This window comes from Pteronotus mesoamericanus, unplaced genomic scaffold (assembly GCF_021234165.1).
Source record: "Pteronotus mesoamericanus isolate MK-2021 breed Mesoamerican mustached bat unplaced genomic scaffold, CSHL_Meso_final contig_101, whole genome shotgun sequence".
Taxonomy (NCBI): domain Eukaryota; kingdom Metazoa; phylum Chordata; class Mammalia; order Chiroptera; family Mormoopidae; genus Pteronotus; species Pteronotus mesoamericanus.
The window spans coordinates 22003744-22024361 of NW_026555001.1; the positions used below are offsets into that span (position 1 = coordinate 22003744).

A 20618-nucleotide genomic window follows, 5' to 3' on the forward strand; every position below is an offset into this window, starting at 1 on the left:
ATTTTTAAATTTTTTCAAATACATTTGTCTCTGCCTTCCCCCCACTTTTTGATTAAAATGGCAAAAGTATCTCTTGATATACAGAACCGCATTATATTTTTCTGCCAAACATTAACTAGACACCTTCCCTCTGTCTCTGCTAATGCTGATACTAGAATTCTAAGTTACTCTTAAACATTTTAAATTTCATTTCAAGTGTTTTGGAACCTCAGTTTTAACCTCTGACATAAAGGAAGAGGGCTATCCAGATAAGTACTGGCGTCATCTTTTTCCTTTTGACACTGTAAAAAGTTCAGAGAACCTTTTGCTGCCTCTAGGGAATATTTTTCTTCATTTCCAGCTGTTTTATAAGCCTGGACATACTGTTCAGTTCCTTTAACCTGTATCAATTTGTTGGTATCATTTTTCTTGAATTGAGCTGGTTTACGTTTCTGAAAGCTCTGCTTCATTTTTTCATGTGCATACTTAGCTTTCCCAAACCCTGGCATACTTTCTTCATCAGAGGAATATCTGTCAAGGCAAACACTTTTCCTCATTACAATTTTCTGAGTGGTTTTCAAGTCAACTTTTCTACTATGATCGAAAGGAGTATTTGGTGGTTCAGCCCTAATATTAGAGGTCTTTACTATCATGTTTTTGACAGAATGAGGTAAAGTATTCACTTTATAGTTTTCTTGAAATAGCTGGTATTCTTTTAGAACTTCATAGTACCTAGATTCATTTTGCAAATAAATTCCTAGAAGATCCTCTGAAATATGTGATGGATAATCAGAACTACTGTTGTCAATACAAGATTCTTTTACTGCGAGTAGAGATGAAGTTCTCAGGTCCGTATCTGGTTGTACATTATCCTTAGGTTGTGATGATTTAGTAAGTATTCGTTCCTTTAAAGGCAAATCCTGAAGATGTAAATCAGTAATACCAGAAAGTAGATGCTCTTCAGGATTAGTTTTTCGAAGATCCCAATCCAACACTTTATCACATGACAATTCTCCTGGCATAGTTTTCAAGCTATCAGGGATGGTGGTTTGAAGTTTTGATTTTAAACCGTGAGAGCAAGAGTTCCTTGGAATAACTGGAGAATTACTAAAAGAAGTTCCTTCCCAATCAATGGTGCTCAAGTGTAGATCAGCAACCGTCGACACATTGTGGAATGAGCTATTTGGTTGACTAGATTCTGAAACCAGAGACTTCCTGACAGCTTTCATTTGCTGTATAGCCAAAGGTCTTGAAGAAGATACAAAATGTTCTTGTGTGTTCAAATGGAGAGCATCTGCAGATAAAGGCAAGCTATCTGATGACGCAGAAATAAATTCCTGGGGTAATGCAGAACCAGGGAAAGTTTCCAAATTTAGCTGGGAATTTTGTTCAGAAGAGATTTCACATGTGGGTTTTAAAGTTATGAGTGACTGAAAACTTGTATCATATGCCTCTGGCAGATTGTTTTCTTTAGGCTTAGTTCTCATGCCTGAAAAGGAAAAAAATACAATATAAGTAAAATCTGTTTTATTTTACTTGAGTAAACAAGTAAACTAAAGAGTTCAGATTGAAATCTGTATAAGCAATTTTTGCGTTTTTGTCTCAGTGCATTCCTGGAAACTGTAAGTAATTATGAACAAAATATATCAAAATATTTTCTCTTGGAAACAATGTTATAATCAAATTCTTTTCCTCACCAAGTTCTAGAAAATAAAGAAAAGGTATTTATAATCCAAAATACATTACATATACTAGTTGCTCAATAAGTAGTTAATATAATTACTATTATTAACACAAGTTATCAGACACAGATCAGAAGAGTTTAATCTGGTTCTTCAGCTTTAAAAGTACATTAGGACAAAGAAACAGGTGTACAATCTTACTCTTTTGTAGAAATTTCAGCAAAACTTAAGACAATAGAGATTCAAATAGAACAGAGAGATCTTCTACAACATCTGTGTGTGGCATAAATAGAGATTAAATGAGATACTTACTTTCCTTTTTCTTTCTTTTAACTTCTAACTTTTGTTTTTGGTAAACAGCAACAATCTCTGGAAAAGCTGCTTCAAATAATGATTCTTCTTCTATTGTTTGTAGAACTAATTCTCCATTTTTATCTTCCAAAGCATAATGTTCTAAAAGATTAAAAATACAGTAAACCAGCCTTAATTACAGATTTTAAAAATTCAGTTTTCCCAGGTCACTAAGTTTACTAGGTAAACTAAGTCAATGGATGATTCATTGCAAATCTTGCTTTACAACATCTCTCGTCTAATAATCTGTTGATTCTAGTACAGCATTGATTTTCTTCTGTCTGAAAAAGCTGGAAGGAGATTACTTTTAAATTAGAACTTTAAATTCTCCTGCTTCAGAGACAGCAGCAGAAGCAGCTCACAGGATAAAAATCTTTGTTTAGATAAGGCTAGTTGGTTTTAGTTTAGTATACAAGTGTTAAGATTCCAGATAAAGAACAGGAATAGACAGTTGCCTAAGATTTCAATATTAACTTTTTATAGTGGTGGCTTCTCAGCAGAAAAGGACTGATAGGGTCATCAAAAATATTACAGTAGTTTCCTTTAACCACGGGGGTACAAGCCGAGACCCCAGTGGATCCCTGAAACCATGAATAGCATTGAACCCCATAGATACTATGTTTTTTCCTAAACACATACTTACGAAAAAGCTTAATTTATAAATGGGCACAGTAAGAGATTAACAACAATAACTACTAATAAAATAGAACAATTATAAAAACACACTATATTTAAAGTTACATGAATGTGGTCTTTTTCTCTCTCAAGATATCTTATTGTAGCATGTTTCACTTAGAGAAAGTACTCTAAAGCTTCTCTGTGGCAAATCCAAATCGCCAGCATCACTACTCTTGCACATTGTGGCCACTGTTAAGTAAGATGAGGGTTACTTGAACACAACTACTGCAATACTGCGACATGGATCTGATGACTGAGATGGCTACAAAGTGACTAACGGGTGGGTTGCAAATACAGCACGGATACAGTGGAGAAAGGGATGATTCATATCCAGGCAGGACAGAACTGGAAAGCAGATTTCATCAGAAAGGCATGTAATTTAAAACTTTTGAGTTGTGTATATCTGGGCTTCTTGATTTAAACTATGATTGACTGCTGGAAGCTGAAACCACAGAAAGTGCAACCACAGTTAAGGGGTGTCCACTGTACTATTTTCCAGAGGTTATCAATCTTTTGAAGATATACCTAGGCTTCGTTACTCAGAAGCAGCTGATAAATGAAAATGAGAACGCTTATATCTAAACTGACAGTAAGATATATAAGTAGCAGACTAGATTTTTGCATTTATCCTATACGAGGGCAAAACTGCACGAGAAGCCAAACTCTAATGAAAATATCAGTTGGTGAGTTTAAAGCAGAAACAATGGCCCTGACTGGTATAGCTCAGTCGGTTGGGCGTCATCTCACAAAACGAAAGGTTGCCAGTTTGATTCCTGGTCAGGGCGCATGCCTGGGTTGTGAGAGGCAACCAATAGGTGTTTCTCTCACACATCGATGTTTCTCTCCCTCTGTTTCTCGCTCCCTTCTACTCTAAGAATAAATAAATTAAATATTTAAAAAATAATAAAGTGGAAACAATGGAAACAGGTGAATTTAAAGTACATTCTCTCGCTAAAGGCTAGCTCCCACAAGGATAAGTGAGAGAAGGCACACGGTACTCAGTTCTAGAAAGAGATCTGCCCAGCCACACTAGGTTAATGAAATGCACTACAGTGGGTGGAAGTGTTCCTAAACAGTTCTCAAAATTCTTCAACTTTCTATTTTCCTTTTATTGCTCAGAACAGTTTATCTAATTGTTTATTAATTTCATTCTTTAAAGTTACCTATAACTTAAATCTTCACTGACAAATATACTCTCTCACTCATTTACCTATAATCATACAATCTAATCTCAATGCCAGATAGAAATGAATTTGTAATTACTTTCCATTTAAATATTTTGTGCTCTTCTTGCCTTCAGTTTCGGCACTAATTCAAAGAGTTCACTGTCTTTCGGTCTGTAGCAAAATAAAATTAAGTTGACAACTATAAATTCCTGTGAAAACTACAGAGTAAGGAAAGGGGAGGCAGAACACTCCCAGTGCCTTCCAGCAACCTTGATTTCTTTAGACCCAGCTACACAATGAAATCCAATGAGCAGACTGATTGTAGCAGCATTTTCTTGAGAAATATAAACCAAAACATTAAAATAAAATTAGTTTTTCCTATTTTTTTCTTTAATCCTCACCAGAGGATATATCCATTGATTTTAGAGAGAGAAGAGGAGCGCTCACACATGACAGAGACAGACACCCAGTGAGAAACACCGACTGCCTGCCTCCTCTATGAGTCCCGATGCAGGGTCAGACCCCCAGCCTTTTCGGTGTCCCGGATGACACTCCAACAACCGAACCAGCCAGCCAGCCAGCCAGCCAGCCACGGCAAAGAATTTCATCTTTACTATTAGTCAAAGCCTATTTAAACAGCATAAGTAGACTCTGAAATTAATACTGGGTACATGTTTCTTCTCTATTTTTTATATACATATGTATGTTTTACACATGTGTACAATATTTGCTAAACATATATGGTTAAATGGGATAAACTTTGCTTAAACTGAATACATACCAGGCTTTTCCCACTCTACTTCAAAGCAATGAACTCCATTTTTGATCCGGTTTTTAACAATTCTGAAAAATAAATTCATCTAATAAGGTTCAAGTGCATGAGTTATTTGTGAGTTTTTAATTTATAGACTGAATAATTGTTTCCATTGATTTTTATTCTATCTTTATAATATTTTAAAAGTATTATAAGGAATTACCACATAGTTATTCTTCAGCTAATTTATTAAAAAAATAATGTTATTGTCAGGTATATAGAGCTAATAACTATTAGATCTTATGACTACGTTGTTCCTTTCATTACTATTCAGTATACCACTTATCCATAAAACTTTTTGTTTTAAAGCCTATTTTATTTCTGTTAATTTTGCTACCATCACTTTGGCAAATATTTGCCCATAAACTTTTTAATCTCTTTATTTTCAAGGTTTGTGTAGTTTTATTCTGCACATGTCCTATAAGGAGAATTATTTCTGAATTTTATTTACTTATCCAATATAATATTTTTTAATACATTAATTTAGTCTGCTTACATTTATTGTGATTACTAACATAGTGGGACTCATTCATATTTCTTACTTTGTGTTTTCTGTTACCAAGCTTTTTCTTTGCTATTTCCCCCTTCCTCTTTCTATATTCTTTTGGTTTGATAGTTTTATTTTCCTAGTGGTTTGGAAGATAGAGATTGTATTCCTAATGTTTTAGTGGTTATCCGTATACGTTTACATGCATACTTTGAAGTTTTAGTTTCTGAACAAATTGTAATCATCAAGCATTATGCAGATATTTATGTACATATTTTTTCTAATCATTTTATTAAATTAGCTAAATGTGTATTACCAATTTTTATAATGACCACTATTTATTACCTACATCTTCCCTCTGGGTTAAGTTTTCTTCTTGTTGAATGAAGTACATCCTCTAAGAGTCTCTTAATGAGGATCTGTGAGTGGTAAACTCTTAGTCTTCATAGGTCTGACAATGTCTTACCAATCAGTAAATGATATTTTAATGATGTCTATGTTGCCAATTATTTCTACTCAAAGCTTTGAAATATTATTCCATCATCTCCTGGCAACTATTATTGTTATGAAAGATGTGTGTTGTCTTTCCTTTGTAGTTTATTCTTTTTCTTTGATACTGTCCGCCAAATATTTATTTTGAAAGTCTCGAACCTTTAGAAAAGTTGCAAGAATAGTAAAAATATCACTCACATACCTTTCACTGAGATTCACCAATTCTCAGTTTCAGTTCCTCTATTTACTTTACATTTTTGTTCCCTTTATGACCCCCTGAAATAGTTATCTATTTAAGCCTATCTTTTTATTGTATTTATTTCTTTTAAAAATCTATTATTACTGCATTTGAAACATAAAAGTATGTTAAAGAATGAACTTACTATGTTATCTTGACTGTAAGCCCTGAATAAGCATTTATTATTCCAGTAGACTTTTCCTCCATCTTTATAAAGATATTAAGAGGAAAATTTTAGATCATAAGATACTCAAATGAAAACGCAGAAACTTCATACAATTCATACCTAACTGGCTGTAGTTGATTAGAGTTCCTTCTACCAAGTTTTCTTTCTATCATGTCATAGCGGGTCAAAAGTACCAACAATTTCTCACATGCATAGTGATAAGGCCATTCCATTTTTTCAAGAGTAAATCTCTGTAAAAATAATAAAAATAAAACAAGGTTAAGTATAACAAAAATAAAACAAGATTTTTTCATCTTTTAGAGACAAACAGCACTCAGATGATATTTCTCCTTCAGAATCAACATTAAGATAGTATCATTGAGAATATTCACAGAATAAACAATGAGCCTCCTAAGGAGGCAATATTGCACAATAATTCAGTATGAAGGTTCTTGGTTTGAATGCCAGAATGATATGTCCTAGATGTTGAGTAAATTACTTAATCCCTCTTAGCTTTAGTTTTTCCATCTGTAAAACATAACTTAGCTCACAGATTATGAAGACTGATATTACAGGAAATGTGTATTTAAAATAGCAAATTTTAAATGTTCAATAAATGTTGGTTACCATTATTATTTCTGTTCTTGATAGGAATAAGCAACAAGTAATTTTAATTTACTGAGTCACTGTTTCCCTGGCCATTAGGGGTCAATATAAATAATCATTTAGTCCTCATAGCAGCTTTATGAGATAAGTAATATTACTTCTATTTTGAGGATAACTCATATCCAGTGTCATAGAGTGAGTGATAGGCTATTCCAACTTAATTGTAGGTAACTGATTACAAATCATAATGCTCTTGTAAACTACACTATCTTTCATAACAATATATGTACTTGATCCTGACATATTTTTGGTCATTAGCCCCTCTCCTCCAACATACCCCTGAATACAATATAGCTGTACAAGGTATTTAAAGTGCTTTCTAATAAATAGTATAACTGTAATTTGTCTTATGGTGTGAAAAGTATGGCTTTATTATCTAGCAAAGAAATGAAAATAGAAATAAATGCTGGAAAATACATGGGCAGTCAAAACAAAGCAGTCTGTTTCAAATCTCCTCTCAGGCCAATCAAAGTGATTATCCCTTCTTATCTTCCTAGTATCCAACTTCATACTGTAAAGACCTTATTTTTAGATACCTGAAACAATAATAAATCAGGTCTTTGGAACCTGATTACTTTCACCAATTTATCCTTGTTCAAAAGGAATTCTTGAATAACCTAGCAAGAGAAAAGAAAATGGGAATTGAGACTTCAAACTTTTAAAAAAGCTTCTGAAATAAACATACTTGAGTAATTAGTTATTACCTCATGGAATGGAAATCCCTCACAACTGCAAGCTTTTCTGAAAATAAATTATATATATGTTATTAATACAATCAGACTCTAAAACCATCTCATCCAGTCTCCTCTTATTTAATGAAAAATGTCCTTGTACAGTATCCCAGTCATCAAATTTCACTTTGAATAACTATTAAATGACTATCTTCTGAGATAGCCTAATGTTTTAACAGAATCAAGAAAAGGATTTTGTGAAATGTTACTGATTTAGATATGGACAAAAGTTATATGGAAAAAATTCAACAACGGGTTTATAAAATAGGTCATGCCAGAAAAGAATGAGTTAAAAAACGAAACATACTTCTTAATGTTGTTCTCTACTGCAATCAGTTGCCTATCATGCTCTGTTTGGTGCCATTCACAAGGACAACAGTATTCATAATCATGTGGTTCACAGTATCGATCAGTTTGACATAATTTGCATCCATTACATTCATGATCCTTAGGTGAACCTTTAGGGAAATACAAAAAAGTATGATTTTCACTGCTTTTTAGAGGTATCTTCTACATACACTTTAAATGAATACCACCTAGCACAGCACCTAGCTTACAGGAGGGTCTCAATTCATTTAGGTTGAATAGGCTAATGCACACAATAGTAATTCTTAGGGTGAACTAGATCCTAAGCTACTACTATCACATGACAGTTCTTTGTTTCTGTAAATCCCTCTTCAATCTGAAAGTGTTAATTTGTAACTTGAAATTATACATTCATAATAATCAACAATGGAAAACTCTGTGATTAATTTGATAGCTAAATGCAGGAAAAGTAGGTTATAATATTAGCATTAAAAAAGATTATTTGCTTACTAGAATAACTCATGAAATGGTTTCCTTAATTATAATATTAAAAGAATATGACAGTTAATTACCTTCTCTAATGTCTAGCTCTCAGTTACCTGTATAACTATTTTTAAACTATGACTGGAACATGAACAAATTATGACTGCGGCACAGGTGTGGGGCCCTAGATCCCTCTAAAAGGAAAGCATGATTACTTTCAACATTATTTTGAGAATATGGAAGAGCCTACATAATTGATATGACCTAAAATTGTCATTTATAAGGTATCAAGAAACTACAGGGTGGAATATGATTATAAAAAAATTATTTCTTCCATGATTTCATCTATAATGTAACAATGTTAATGAAAACATATTAAGACAAATAGATAAAGGAGAACTTCTTTTAAAAGTTGAGCTAACATGGTCTTTTAATCTCCCCTGAGAGCAAAAGACCTTTCTAATCTAATATGCATCAGTGACATCTATTTATTTTTACCAAAATAAATGAAAAGAAGCCAAGCTACTTTCAATAATGATGAACACATTTTAGAAATTAGTTTCCAGGCACTGTCTTTACACAATAAAAATGCACTATGGGACAATTAAGAATCACTTAAGTACATAAATGTAAATCACTGATATAGAAACAGTTTCAATTCCATTTTCCCCTAAGACTATTAGCATAATTTTTCCCCTTACAGAAATATAAATCCCCTTATGGAAATAATGGATTTCTATATTAAAACATAATTTTAAGATCTAAGTAATTTGGATTCATAGTTTGAAACTGCACTTATCCTATATTTATCATTTACATCCCATTACTTCATTCAACCGATACTTGCTGAGTGCCTACTATGTATATGTGACACAACGTCTAACTCTGAGGATTCCCAAACTAGTGAGGAAGATAATGTAAAATGTAACTATAATAACAGGGATGAAAAAGTGGGCACTCATCGCTAATGCCCCAAGAGGCCACTTCCGGTGTCTCCTTACCTGGGTGGGAACACACAGAGCAATGGGCCGGTTTTTTAGCAACTAGTGGTTGTTGATTAGAGTAACAAGATTTTTCATTCCACTGAATGAACCTTTAGAAGAAAATGGTTTTAAAAAGAAAAAAGCATTGAACAATAAAAAACAAACAAAAAATCAAAACCAAAAAAATAGAAAAAACTAATAAACAAAAAAACCAAGGTGACTAAAATGTCATGTTCTCAAATACCAGGTTATTCTGTTCCCTTCCACCTGCCAACTTATTTTCCCTTTTATGGTAGCTAAAGTTGCTGGCCTAGCCTGGTAAAATCCTTAATCTATGTACCTCAATTTTAAATGTGCCTCAAGGACAGAAGAATTGCAACAGGGAAGGAGAAAGATTGTCAGAGAGGGGCGAGAGAGGAAGAGGAAAGAGTTATGTGTGTGTTCATATATCCATTGAGGCTTTTTTTAAAAAGAATCTTCACTTAGGCATACATGTAAGGAGAATGATTCATATACATCTATTTTTTTAAAAATATTTTTTCTAAGTGCCAGAGTATAAAACAAACAGTCATGTACATCAACACCTCTGTGTATCAAAATAAGAGTGAAGGGCAAAGTATAAAACTAAACAAAACATTAAGCTTCTCGGTAAGAACTGTTTTAAAATCCAGATCATTTAAAATTGTCATTTTCTTAATCTCTTATGCAAACAGCAAAAACATTACCTGTTTAATGAAAGATTTTGAGAAAATGTATATTACTGCTAAAATGTCTACTAAATAAAAGTTAATTTTTGGCTAAAGTTCCATGTCAACATAAAACCACCAAGAGGATAGTTAAACATTATCATACAACATAAGTTCTGAATTGTTCCTCTACTTACAGAAGTTAAAGTTTAATAAAAAAGAAATTATCTTTTCAGTTTACTGTGTGGTAACTAGCACTGAGAGTTAGTATTTAGCTTTTGGAATTTCTAACTCATATACCACCAAGACCAAGTACAAGCTTGCTAAAAATTAGCATTAATTGCTGCTGGCTGTTAGATAAATAATGGAGCTTCAAAAGATAATAAATAAGGGGAAAGTCAGTCTAAGTTAATCATAATTAAAACAATATAATTATAACAAGAAATATAATTTCAAATGTTAAGACTAACATTTAATAAAATGTCAAAATTACAAATTTGCTGGAACTGTTTCAATAAGGTTGATCTGTAGTGAGCCAAGGACCATATTTGTTTGCTTTTCCTTCTTTGTATTATTTTTCACAATTCCCAAATAATTCCTGAACTCATCTCCATGCCAAAGTATACCCTTATTCCCTGTTTTGGCACGGTAATCACTGATAGCAATAATGAATTTATTGAAGTCTTAACTTTATCAATAGCTTTATAGCTGAAAGAGAAGTATACAGGAAAGAGCACAGTGATTTGAAATTGTTGCCATGGTCATTCCTTTTTGATTTCTACAACTAGCTTCCTTCCATGCACTCCCCATCTCAAACCTACTCAAAGGACAAGGCTGCTTTAAGTCTTCAGCATCCTCATGTTTTCTTTACTCACTCTATTCTATCATCATTAATATTAATTTTTATAAACCACTGCTTTCGTCAAATATAGTTCACATGCTTTCAAAACTAAATACCATAGTTTATAAATTTCAATATATTCCATATTTAACTGTCTTGAATTTTTAAATTATACAGTCTGAATTAACTTGAATTAATGTGTTACTAAATGTATGGTTATAGAAGAAAGGGTAGATAAGTAAAAATTTTAATCATGTGTAGTGTTACTTACTGAATATATAACATGTCAAGCATTTCATTTATAAAAATACAATGTCAAAGAATTTTATAATAAAAATAATTTTAAATATAAAATTACTTTAATGTCATATTATCTTTACTTGGTGGTCAAATAGTCTAAAATAGCCCGTGGCAAATGCCAATGGTTATAAATAAACACATTTGATATTTTATTACTTGTGTTTATTGTGAGCTAATAATATTGAAAAAAATATAGTATGGTTTAGAATATATACTCTCATCCTTTCTTTGGAAAACTTTAGAATAAATAAAAGTAAGTAATTACAAATAAAAATGTAAATCAGTTTAAAAATACTAACCTCTTTTTTGGAAAGCATAATTTTTTTTTAATATTCACTATTAAATTCAACAAGAATAAAAGCTTAATGTCACAAGAAAATAATAATTTTTAGTTACCTCTGAAGTAAACTCTGCCCTTTCAAAATCTGTATAAGTTTTAATGCTTGCTCTTTTCCAACTCCAGGGACCCCCTTTCAGAAAGTGAGAAAAGAAATTCAAATGTTAATCATTAGGAAATTAATAAAGTACAGTAAGTCCATCCAACAGAATGTAGAACTGAAAGAATGAGGTAACTACCTAATGACAGGAAAAGATGTACAAGATACATTGCTGTGTGTAAGATGAAAACTACAGAATAGCCTATGGTGTGATCTAGATTTGTAAATTAAGTAACAATTATATTATTAATCTATGCAAAGAAAAAAGTCAGAGGGTTTATACACCAAATCACTGACAGTGTTATGTTACAGGAAGAAGGAACAGAATTTTAGAGGACATTCACTTTCTTTGTTAATTATTTGGATAATAGTTTAATTTGACCTAACTTTATGTTATATTGGTAATCAGGAAAAATCACGATCATTTAATGTGAACATTTAATATTTAAAAATCTAGACATTAAAAGAAAACAAAAGAAAGTTCCAAGTTAACCCCTGACATTAATAACTTAAGAGAATTAAAACAAGCTCCAACCCAATAAATGTATATTCGCATGACAATTTCTGGTTTTAGTCTTCCAGTTCCTATAAAAGTTTATGAGTATGTCCTTATAAGCAGGGCTGCTATAGAGCAAGTGTGCACTGGGATAGGCATACTAGTTTAAAAATATTCCCCGAGCATCCTGAGTGCCTGCTGTCAAAAGGGTCTTCCCTCTAACCTGTATCCCCTTCCCAACCCATCAAGATCCCGCTACTAAAATGATAGCACATGGCACAACAGAGGGCAACCATGAGCCTATGTTTTTGGCATACCAGTTGCTAAATATTTTGGATATCACCCTTTTTTTATTAGCATTTAGCTACATCTTAAATTTTTCTAAGGCAAATCATGTTAGTACATAGTCTTAACAATCCTTAAAAACAATATAGATAGAAGGCAGTTTTGATTACAAAGGATACAAATATTCAAAATAGCTAAGATTAATGCATAATGTAACACCTCTTGAGCCGAAGTTGGTTTCTGTGAGTTTGCAATTTTTTCTTACGGTCAGCATTGGGCTGTTTCTAGTCTTTAAGATATAATTACATAAAGAAAAAAGAAATTTTCTATTTCAGAATTGCAATTATAATAAAATAATTATTTTTTGTATGATTTAGAAGTTTCTTTTCTCCTGCTTCTTTTACTTACCAGTTTAAAAAAAAAAAAAAAAAGAAAGTTGATTTCTCTATCTGGTCACTGATGACATCAGTTAGAAATTAGGGTTAATAATTTGACTTCCCTGGTATGTTTTCCTCTTTCCTAGGCTCTAGCTAGAAAAAAAAATTTTATGTCCTCCCTCTTGGGAATAGAGTATACAGTATAGTATAATGAGAGATTCAGTAAGAATGCAGGGATGATCAGTAGGGACATAACAATGGGACTACATAATAAGAGCTCATAAAATACAAGTCATTTTAAATTTTTAAATAGGATATACAAAAATGGAGTTACCCTCATAATTTGTAATTCTCCACTCACTTATTAACCTATTTGTTACAGAGTACTATATTGTGCATCTTAAGGTACAAATGAAAGATTTTCATGAACAAAACTGAATGTAATGCTAAGATGCATGGAAGGATGAATGGCTTACCCCAATAATCATGTAGCCTAGCAACAGAAATAACACTGAGCATGTGCACAGCTGGAAAGCTAAAGAATGGAAACCAAAAAATAGACAAAACAGTGATAGAAACTAACATTGGCACGATACAAGAAAAGAGTAATTCCTTTATTTCTTTAAAAAGGTGGCTGAACTTCAATGTTAATCTAGAGCAATGCTTTACTGAGATTTAAGCCATGATAATAGCTATTACTCTATTCTCATTTACAACATTCAGTGCCACAATGGGCCAGCTTTTTAATGCCACTTGAAATGCTGATTATTTTTGTTATTGAATAGTTTATAATGCCTATAATTACAAATTAGATTCCTAATCGTATAACCATATTATATTCATAATTATGCAGATTGTAAGGTATTGAAAAAACCCACACTATGAATAGTAAATGAATACAATTTTAGTGCACCTTTGGAAGATAATCACAGCCAAGTAGTATTGCTAATCCAACCAGAGCATCTCTATCCAAACCTAGTTGACTCTTGATAGATGATGTTGTGTAACAGTCAACATGAGGGTCCTAGAAGAAAGTACAGATTTGTTTAATCTTCAACAAGTAAATATTTATACATTAAACAGCACTGCAAAAAAATATGTGCTGAAGGTGTCTTTAGATGTTTCATTATTCCTACAAGTTTAAATAGGGAAATTATCCTGATCACCAGAATCTTCACAGAATCTAACACTTCAACATCTGGAAATAAAGCCACAGCTTCAAAAATGGCTTAAAAATTATAGTATTCATTTTGTCCCTCTCTAATGCTTTTTGATGTATACAAAAGTAGATTTTCACCTTACAAAATTAAACCCTGTAAAATGTATTTTACTGAAAGTATTACCTGTAATTGCACCATCTCAAGTTAACACTCTGACTAATGTGCTGCATATTCTTCTAAAAAACCTTTTCTTTACCACACATATACAAATATTCATTATTAACTATATTTTAAGTAAAAACAGGATTACATAAAGTAACTGTTTGGCAACATTTTTACCCACTAATATATCTGGATATCTTTAATGTGAGTAATACATATGGTTTTAATAACTGCTTCCTCTTATATTATGTGCACTCTGAGGCAGAGTTTCTCTACAGGGCGCTCTTAGCAATTTTGGAGATAAGAGAATTGACTGACAAGAGGATTAGCTTTCTTGGCTCCAATCCACCAAAAGCCTGTAGTCTCCCATGCCCAACCTGGAATATTTACAACCAAAATGTCCCCTAGTAGTACCTCTCTAGCTGAGATCCATGCAGTATTTATTGTTTCCTATCAAAGGACATTTGGGTCATCCAATTTTTGTAATTATTAACAATGCTGCAAATAACATCCTTGTATATCTTTCCTAGCATATTTGGAGATGTTTTTGAGAATATAATACTAAAAGTAGAAATTCTAGGTCAAAGCAATAAATTTCATATGCAGTTTTATAATATATTGTTAAAATTGATTCAAAGCATGTGAAACATGTCAAGCCCTCAGGGGAGAAATCCACTGATTTAAGAGAGAACAAACTATGTGGTAACGCTAACAGTAAGCATTTATTTAGCTATTGCTATGTGCCAGGCATTATGGTAAACACTTTACATGCATTTTTTTCATTTAATCATTTAATAATCCCTTTTAAAATTAGTTTGTAAAACAAAAGCTGACAAAAAGAAAAACATACCTTGGTATTCATAGTGAAATTCCTGTAGACAGTCTGGGCGCCATAAAGGAAAGCATCCCCATCATTGGTGAGGCAGCCGTCCACATAACCGTGGGCATTGAGGTACGCGCACATGGCCTCAGCCTCCCCAGCAGCCTGGACCCAGGGAATGCCTAAGCATTCCAGCAATTCAAGACACTGAAAAGAAAAAGCAGATGCCAGAAATCGAAGAACATTTTTATTTTTTAAAATCAAATTCTCACTTAAAGATTTCTTTACTGATTTTAGAGAGGAAGGGCGGGGGGCACAGTGGAAGGAGAGAGAAACCAGTGTGAGAAAGATTGACTGGTTGCCTCCCTTGTGTGCCAGACCCATAACTCTGACCCAGGATCGAACCTGCAACCTTTTGGTTGTTGGGAGGATGCTCCAACCAACTGAGCTACCTGACCAGGGTTCAGAGAACATTTTTATTGCTTTTATTTTTTTAGTGTTTAATTTACTTTTCTATATTACAAATATTACGAGTAGCTATTTAGGTGTTTTACAAATTATAATGCTTCAGGAACAATTGGAAATTTGAACACTGAATACTACTGAGATTAAAGAATGATTGCTGAACTTTTATGTGTGATAACAAAAATTTTGTTGTGGTTGTTTTTATATATTGTTTAACAGTCCTTATCTTTTAGACACAGATACTGAAATATTGAGTGAAACAATATTGTATCTGGGATTTGCTTCAAGAAAGCGTGAAAATAGGGGGAGGGGAGAATAGATGAAACAAGATTGGCGAAGAGCTAATAACTAAGTTTGATGATGGATTACTTTTGTGTTGTTTTAAAACTGTTATAAAAAGTTAAACATTTTTAATGTTGTTTAAGAAGTAATCCATATTCAATTTTGAAAATTTAAAAATTACTTTAAAAAAGTAATGAATGTTCAATGTTCATTGTTTTGCTCAATGGTATTTCAAGACTCTGGAAATATCTTTAATTGATTAATAATTAATTTCATTAAGATTTGCATGTGTAAAACTACAAAAATTCTTCTCTTATGATGGGTCAACCTATTATGAAGTCTCCTAAAGAAGATGCTATTACACAATTTTGGTCTGAGGCCTTAAAGTTCTCTTCTTTTCCTCATATCCTCTCTTCTGTATAATGAAACTCTCAGATCGTGGGAAACCAGAGTGGTCAGTTGTTGGCGTGTTCCTTGGAAGTCACATGTCTGTACAGGATGTTCCTATTAATTTGTTGATGCATAAATATTCCTCTCTGAGTTTATGAATTATTGAGTTTATTTAACCCAATTGAGTGTATGTAGTCTTTTAGCCTAGTGTATTCCTTCTTGTCATGTAAATTCTCAAATTCTGTCAGTGGGGAATACTGGGTAGGGTGAAGAAACAAAGCCACTTAGTTTGTAGAGACTGATAGAATAAATACCATCTCTTTTGCTTTGACTGATCAATTGCTTGCACGCTGTATCACAAAAGAAAACCTCTGCTGGATGTTGCCCAGTGTGGCCAAGGTTCAAAAGGACAAAGTATTATGTCGACAAAAAGGTTATTTTTTAGGAAACAGTTCTGTTAGAGATACTGCTTTATTATAACATCACAGTTGCTTTGACCTTCCTCCAGACAGGAAGTATCCTTTATAATAAACAAAAGAGTTTGAAAAGTCATTTCAGATTCCTGTGCCATTTGTCATTCCAACTCTCTTCAAAAACCAGCATAGAATTTGTGATAAGGCTGGTTGTAAATTTCTGCACCCCAAGCCTCTGTCATGTAGGGTAAAGGTGGTATGGGAAGAAGACTAATTTGTGCTTTTTGTGCTTATACCTAAAAGTTGGCCATGAATTAGGAGGAAGCAGGGCCTAGTAAGTGAGGGGATGGAAATATGAAAATGAATAATGGACAAGTAAACTGAACAAATGCCTAAGAACAGCTCAATTACTGCAATAAAGAAATAGGAATGGAGCAATTTTCTCAAAAGGAGATGGACATGTTTTTGCTTCAAACTGGGTTTTTAATGCTCTACGTAAGTGGAACATGGTTATTTCCAATAACTGGTATTATATAAAAAATTACAAGAATCCAGTACAGATATTCTCTCCAACTATCAAGAGTTATTAAGGAGGAATAATCACTGATTAAAAACTATTTTTTAAAAAATCACCTAAGAATAAATATCAGGAGGAAATGATTATTAATTTATTAAATGCCTTTTTAAAAGAAATAAAATTTTTAGTCAAAATTAAAAAGAAAAAAGGGATATGAATTATAAGCAAATCTGATAGAAAGTTTATATACTTAATATATAAAGAACTTGAACAACAAGAAAAAAACAATTAAAACCTCAAGAGATAACTGAGGCAAAGACATGATGGCCACTATCTACTGAGGGACTAAAACTAGGTTAAATGTTTAATGTCACCATTAAAAGACCAATACATATTAATTATGTATTTATATGTATTATAGCAACAAGTATCTTCAATTTTGATTACTAAGTAACACAAAGGTAAACCTTATTCATTCAGTGTTCTTGTAGGTGTACTGAAATTACTTGTATCTATATTGGTGGAAAGTAATTGGCAATAGCTATAAAATCATTCCTAAACTTTGGTCTATCTATCCCACTTTCAGTAATTTTATTTTAAAATCCCAAATCACAAGAAAAAGCTAGGTACACAAAAAAATGTTCATCATAATTTCACATATAATAGAAGAGCTGGAAAATAAATAATATATACAATCCTGGGGAATGATTTTATAGCCTCATACATGTAGCCTCATACAGTTTACAACAGAATGCGGCCACAGGGAAGTATGGATACGATCCATTAACTGAAAAATCCAAGACAAAAATTATTTATGCCACTATCATGGCAAGTTTTAAAAATATATACATTCAGAAGGAGACAAAATAATAATAGCTTCCTATTGTTTTAATAATATATTTTATTTTATGGATAATTTCTTACTTTTATAAAAATATGTAACATTTTTATAATATATAAATATGTTAAAATATAACAACCAGTACTTTTAAAAATTACAAAGCCCCAAGGAAAAACAAATGTGTATTTAATATATGAACAACCATCAATCTTAAATGAGTGAAGTTTGAATTAGTGAGATTTCTGTTCTGGGAATTCTTTAAATGGTAAAGATGTTATAAAGGATAACATGTATCAAGTCCCCACTATGTACTAGTTGCTTTAGATATTATATTTAGATATATTTAGATATTTTCTCTAGTTCTTACCACAGCCCTGCAAACCATTATTATCCTCATTTTGAATAGGAAATGAGGCAGATATAAATTAAAAATCTTGCAGAACACCTTAGAGTTTCAAGATGCCAGAACCAGGACTTGAACTTGGGTCAGTTTTACTCCAAAATATAAACTCTCTTCTCCATCCACAGCAGCCTTCTGTATACAATAAGGCTAGTGAGTATTAAAGATAATTGTATAATAATCTTTACCAAAGTAAAATGTTCTAATTCAAATCAGAATTAAATCAGATCCAAATGCTCACCTCTCTTAACACTGATTTAAAGTGTGATCTCCCTGTCTTCTGAGACCATGTTTTTCCAGAATGCCCATATCGAGTCTGATTCCTCTTATTTATGACATCAGCTTTCAACTTTGGGGGTTCCCCTTCCATAACAAATACCAATTTTACATCCATTAGTGTTAAATGTGAGATACGAAAAAATAAGTTCCTGAAATACAAAAATTAGTAATATATTAATCATCATATATTATAGCAAAAGTCAGCATAGCAGTATGACATTAATGGCAAGAACATTAGGCTAGTATCGAAAAGGTTATATGCCATAATATTTTATTCATATTTTATTTTCACTGGACTGAGAAACAACTGAATGTTTCTAAGCAAGGGGGATTTATGATTATTTTAATTGCTATGTGGAAAGTGGTTTGGAGAAGTAGGGGGCTAAGAATGGAGGGAGGGAAGCCAGTTGTCATCCCAGCAGTGCAGATGAGAGATGATGTTGGCATACATAGAGGTGGTACCTCTCTGCCCATCGAGAGAAGTTTATGAACAAACACAAAAGTATATTTTGGAAGGAGAACTGGCAAGGCTTCCTGACAGATTGGACATGGGGCGAGGTAAAACAAGGAGAGAATGGCTCCCAAATTTCTGCCTTCCAGTCTCTGAAACATCCAAGTGGACATGTCAAGTAGGCAGCTAGGTATGTGAGTCTGGAGCTCAGAAAGTACGAGGTACAAATTTTTGAGTCATCAATATGGAGATGGCAGATCTAGACATGTTAATATACTTTAAAGTCTCCAAACCCAGACATCAGCTGCTTGTGTGCAATCAGATATTTGTAGTCTAAGAGCTTTTACTATACCTGAGGTGGGGCTTTGTGACGGTTCCAATCATTTTTTTGACTGTCTGTGCTTCACATACCCAAAGGCTCAGATCAACAGCAATGGTTTTCCCACCAAGACTATTCAAGTGAATATGTTGTTTAACAGGTTCCAGAATTTGCCACAAGTCATTCACTCCCATTCTGGTTATCTGCAGTTATTTGACACACTTTTCAAAAATTGTCAAAGGACACAGAAGCTCACATCAGGAATTCAAACAATATACTACAAGCTAGTTAAGAATAATAAATAAATAGAGGATCCTCCTTATTTCTTTCATTTAGTCAGCTTTTTGGAATGAACCAAGAACACCTAAAACATTAAAAATGGTGGTAAATGACACACTGGCTACAAAATGGTGATGGCAATAACAAATTAAAGTGATTTGTGTGCCATCAAATATCGGTTTCTCTACAGTACTGAAAAAGTTACCTTTAAATTTAATGTAACTTAAATGTCAATGGTCCCCTCGTCCCTCCTCATTCTTTCCTCTTCTATGTCCTCTTTAGCAGTGACTGAGAATAAAATTTTTCACATGATTACCTGAATATTGCATGGAATTTATCAAATAAAAGAAAAAATTACAAAAAAAAAGATAATTGGCTTTGTTCCAGCTAACACAAGCTAGGTGGAAAAACATGGATGCTGTAAATCATTATTTACCTTCTCTACTCCTTGATTTCCATGCCTAAAGAGGGAAGAGGACCAGCCTCTATCATGATCAGGAGAAACAAAACAAAGGCAATGACACATAAAACAAGCAAACAAACCAAAGAAAAAAACAAGAGGTTAATGAAGGAAAACTTTGATGAAGACAGAATATGCAGAGTTGGAGGAATATGGAATTATCTTTTCAAAAAGAGGGTTGACTAGCTCTTTAATTGCAAGGTCCCACATGTTCATTGTGAAAAAATGAAAAAATCTTTTAAAAGGAAAACAATTTGTTAACCACCTCTGGTTCCACTATCCAAACAAAATTACTGATAAACTATTTCCTATGTACATAACATTTGAAAAACAAAATTGGTTTAAACTCTGCTATTGTAACCTCTTTGGGGTTTTCTACAGGCCAGCTTTTCCTTATTAAACACCTGTTTTTCTTTTTCTTTGTTATTATTTAACAAAATATATTATGCAGCCTTTGCAGACTCAGCCTGACTATTCAAATAAATCCAGATCATCCTCTAAACAATGACCTAACTTCATTTCAAAAATACAAGGTCCAATTAAAAAAAAAGTCAAAAGGCTATCAACATAATACAAAACCATTCTAAATAAAAAGTACTGTTGTCTGTTCCTTTAAAAAGGTTCATACAAAAAGCAAATTGCAAAGAAAATAAATTCTGGCAATGTTGTTATGTCATTTTCTCTGAGTTTTTCTAAATCTTACTTTTATAATGTGGCCAGTGACACCTAAATATTA

The 20618-nt window shown here is 32.6% G+C and overlaps 1 protein-coding gene across 1 annotated transcript; it reads right to left on the reverse strand.

Annotated features, from left to right (window-relative positions):
* Positions 1 to 191: 191 nt before the first annotated feature.
* Positions 192 to 19337, reverse strand: GEN1 (GEN1 Holliday junction 5' flap endonuclease). Its single transcript, XM_054566519.1, has 13 exons — positions 19177 to 19337; positions 18336 to 18522; positions 14817 to 14993; positions 13558 to 13668; positions 11446 to 11519; positions 9241 to 9332; positions 7758 to 7908; positions 7424 to 7460; positions 7256 to 7336; positions 6174 to 6304; positions 4638 to 4699; positions 1974 to 2114; positions 192 to 1468 (listed from the first exon to the last, which is right to left on the reverse strand). The coding sequence occupies exons 1-13, from the start codon at positions 19335 to 19337 to the stop codon at positions 192 to 194; spliced, it is 2682 nt and encodes an 893-aa protein (XP_054422494.1).
* Between the last annotated feature and the right edge of the window lie 1281 nt (positions 19338 to 20618).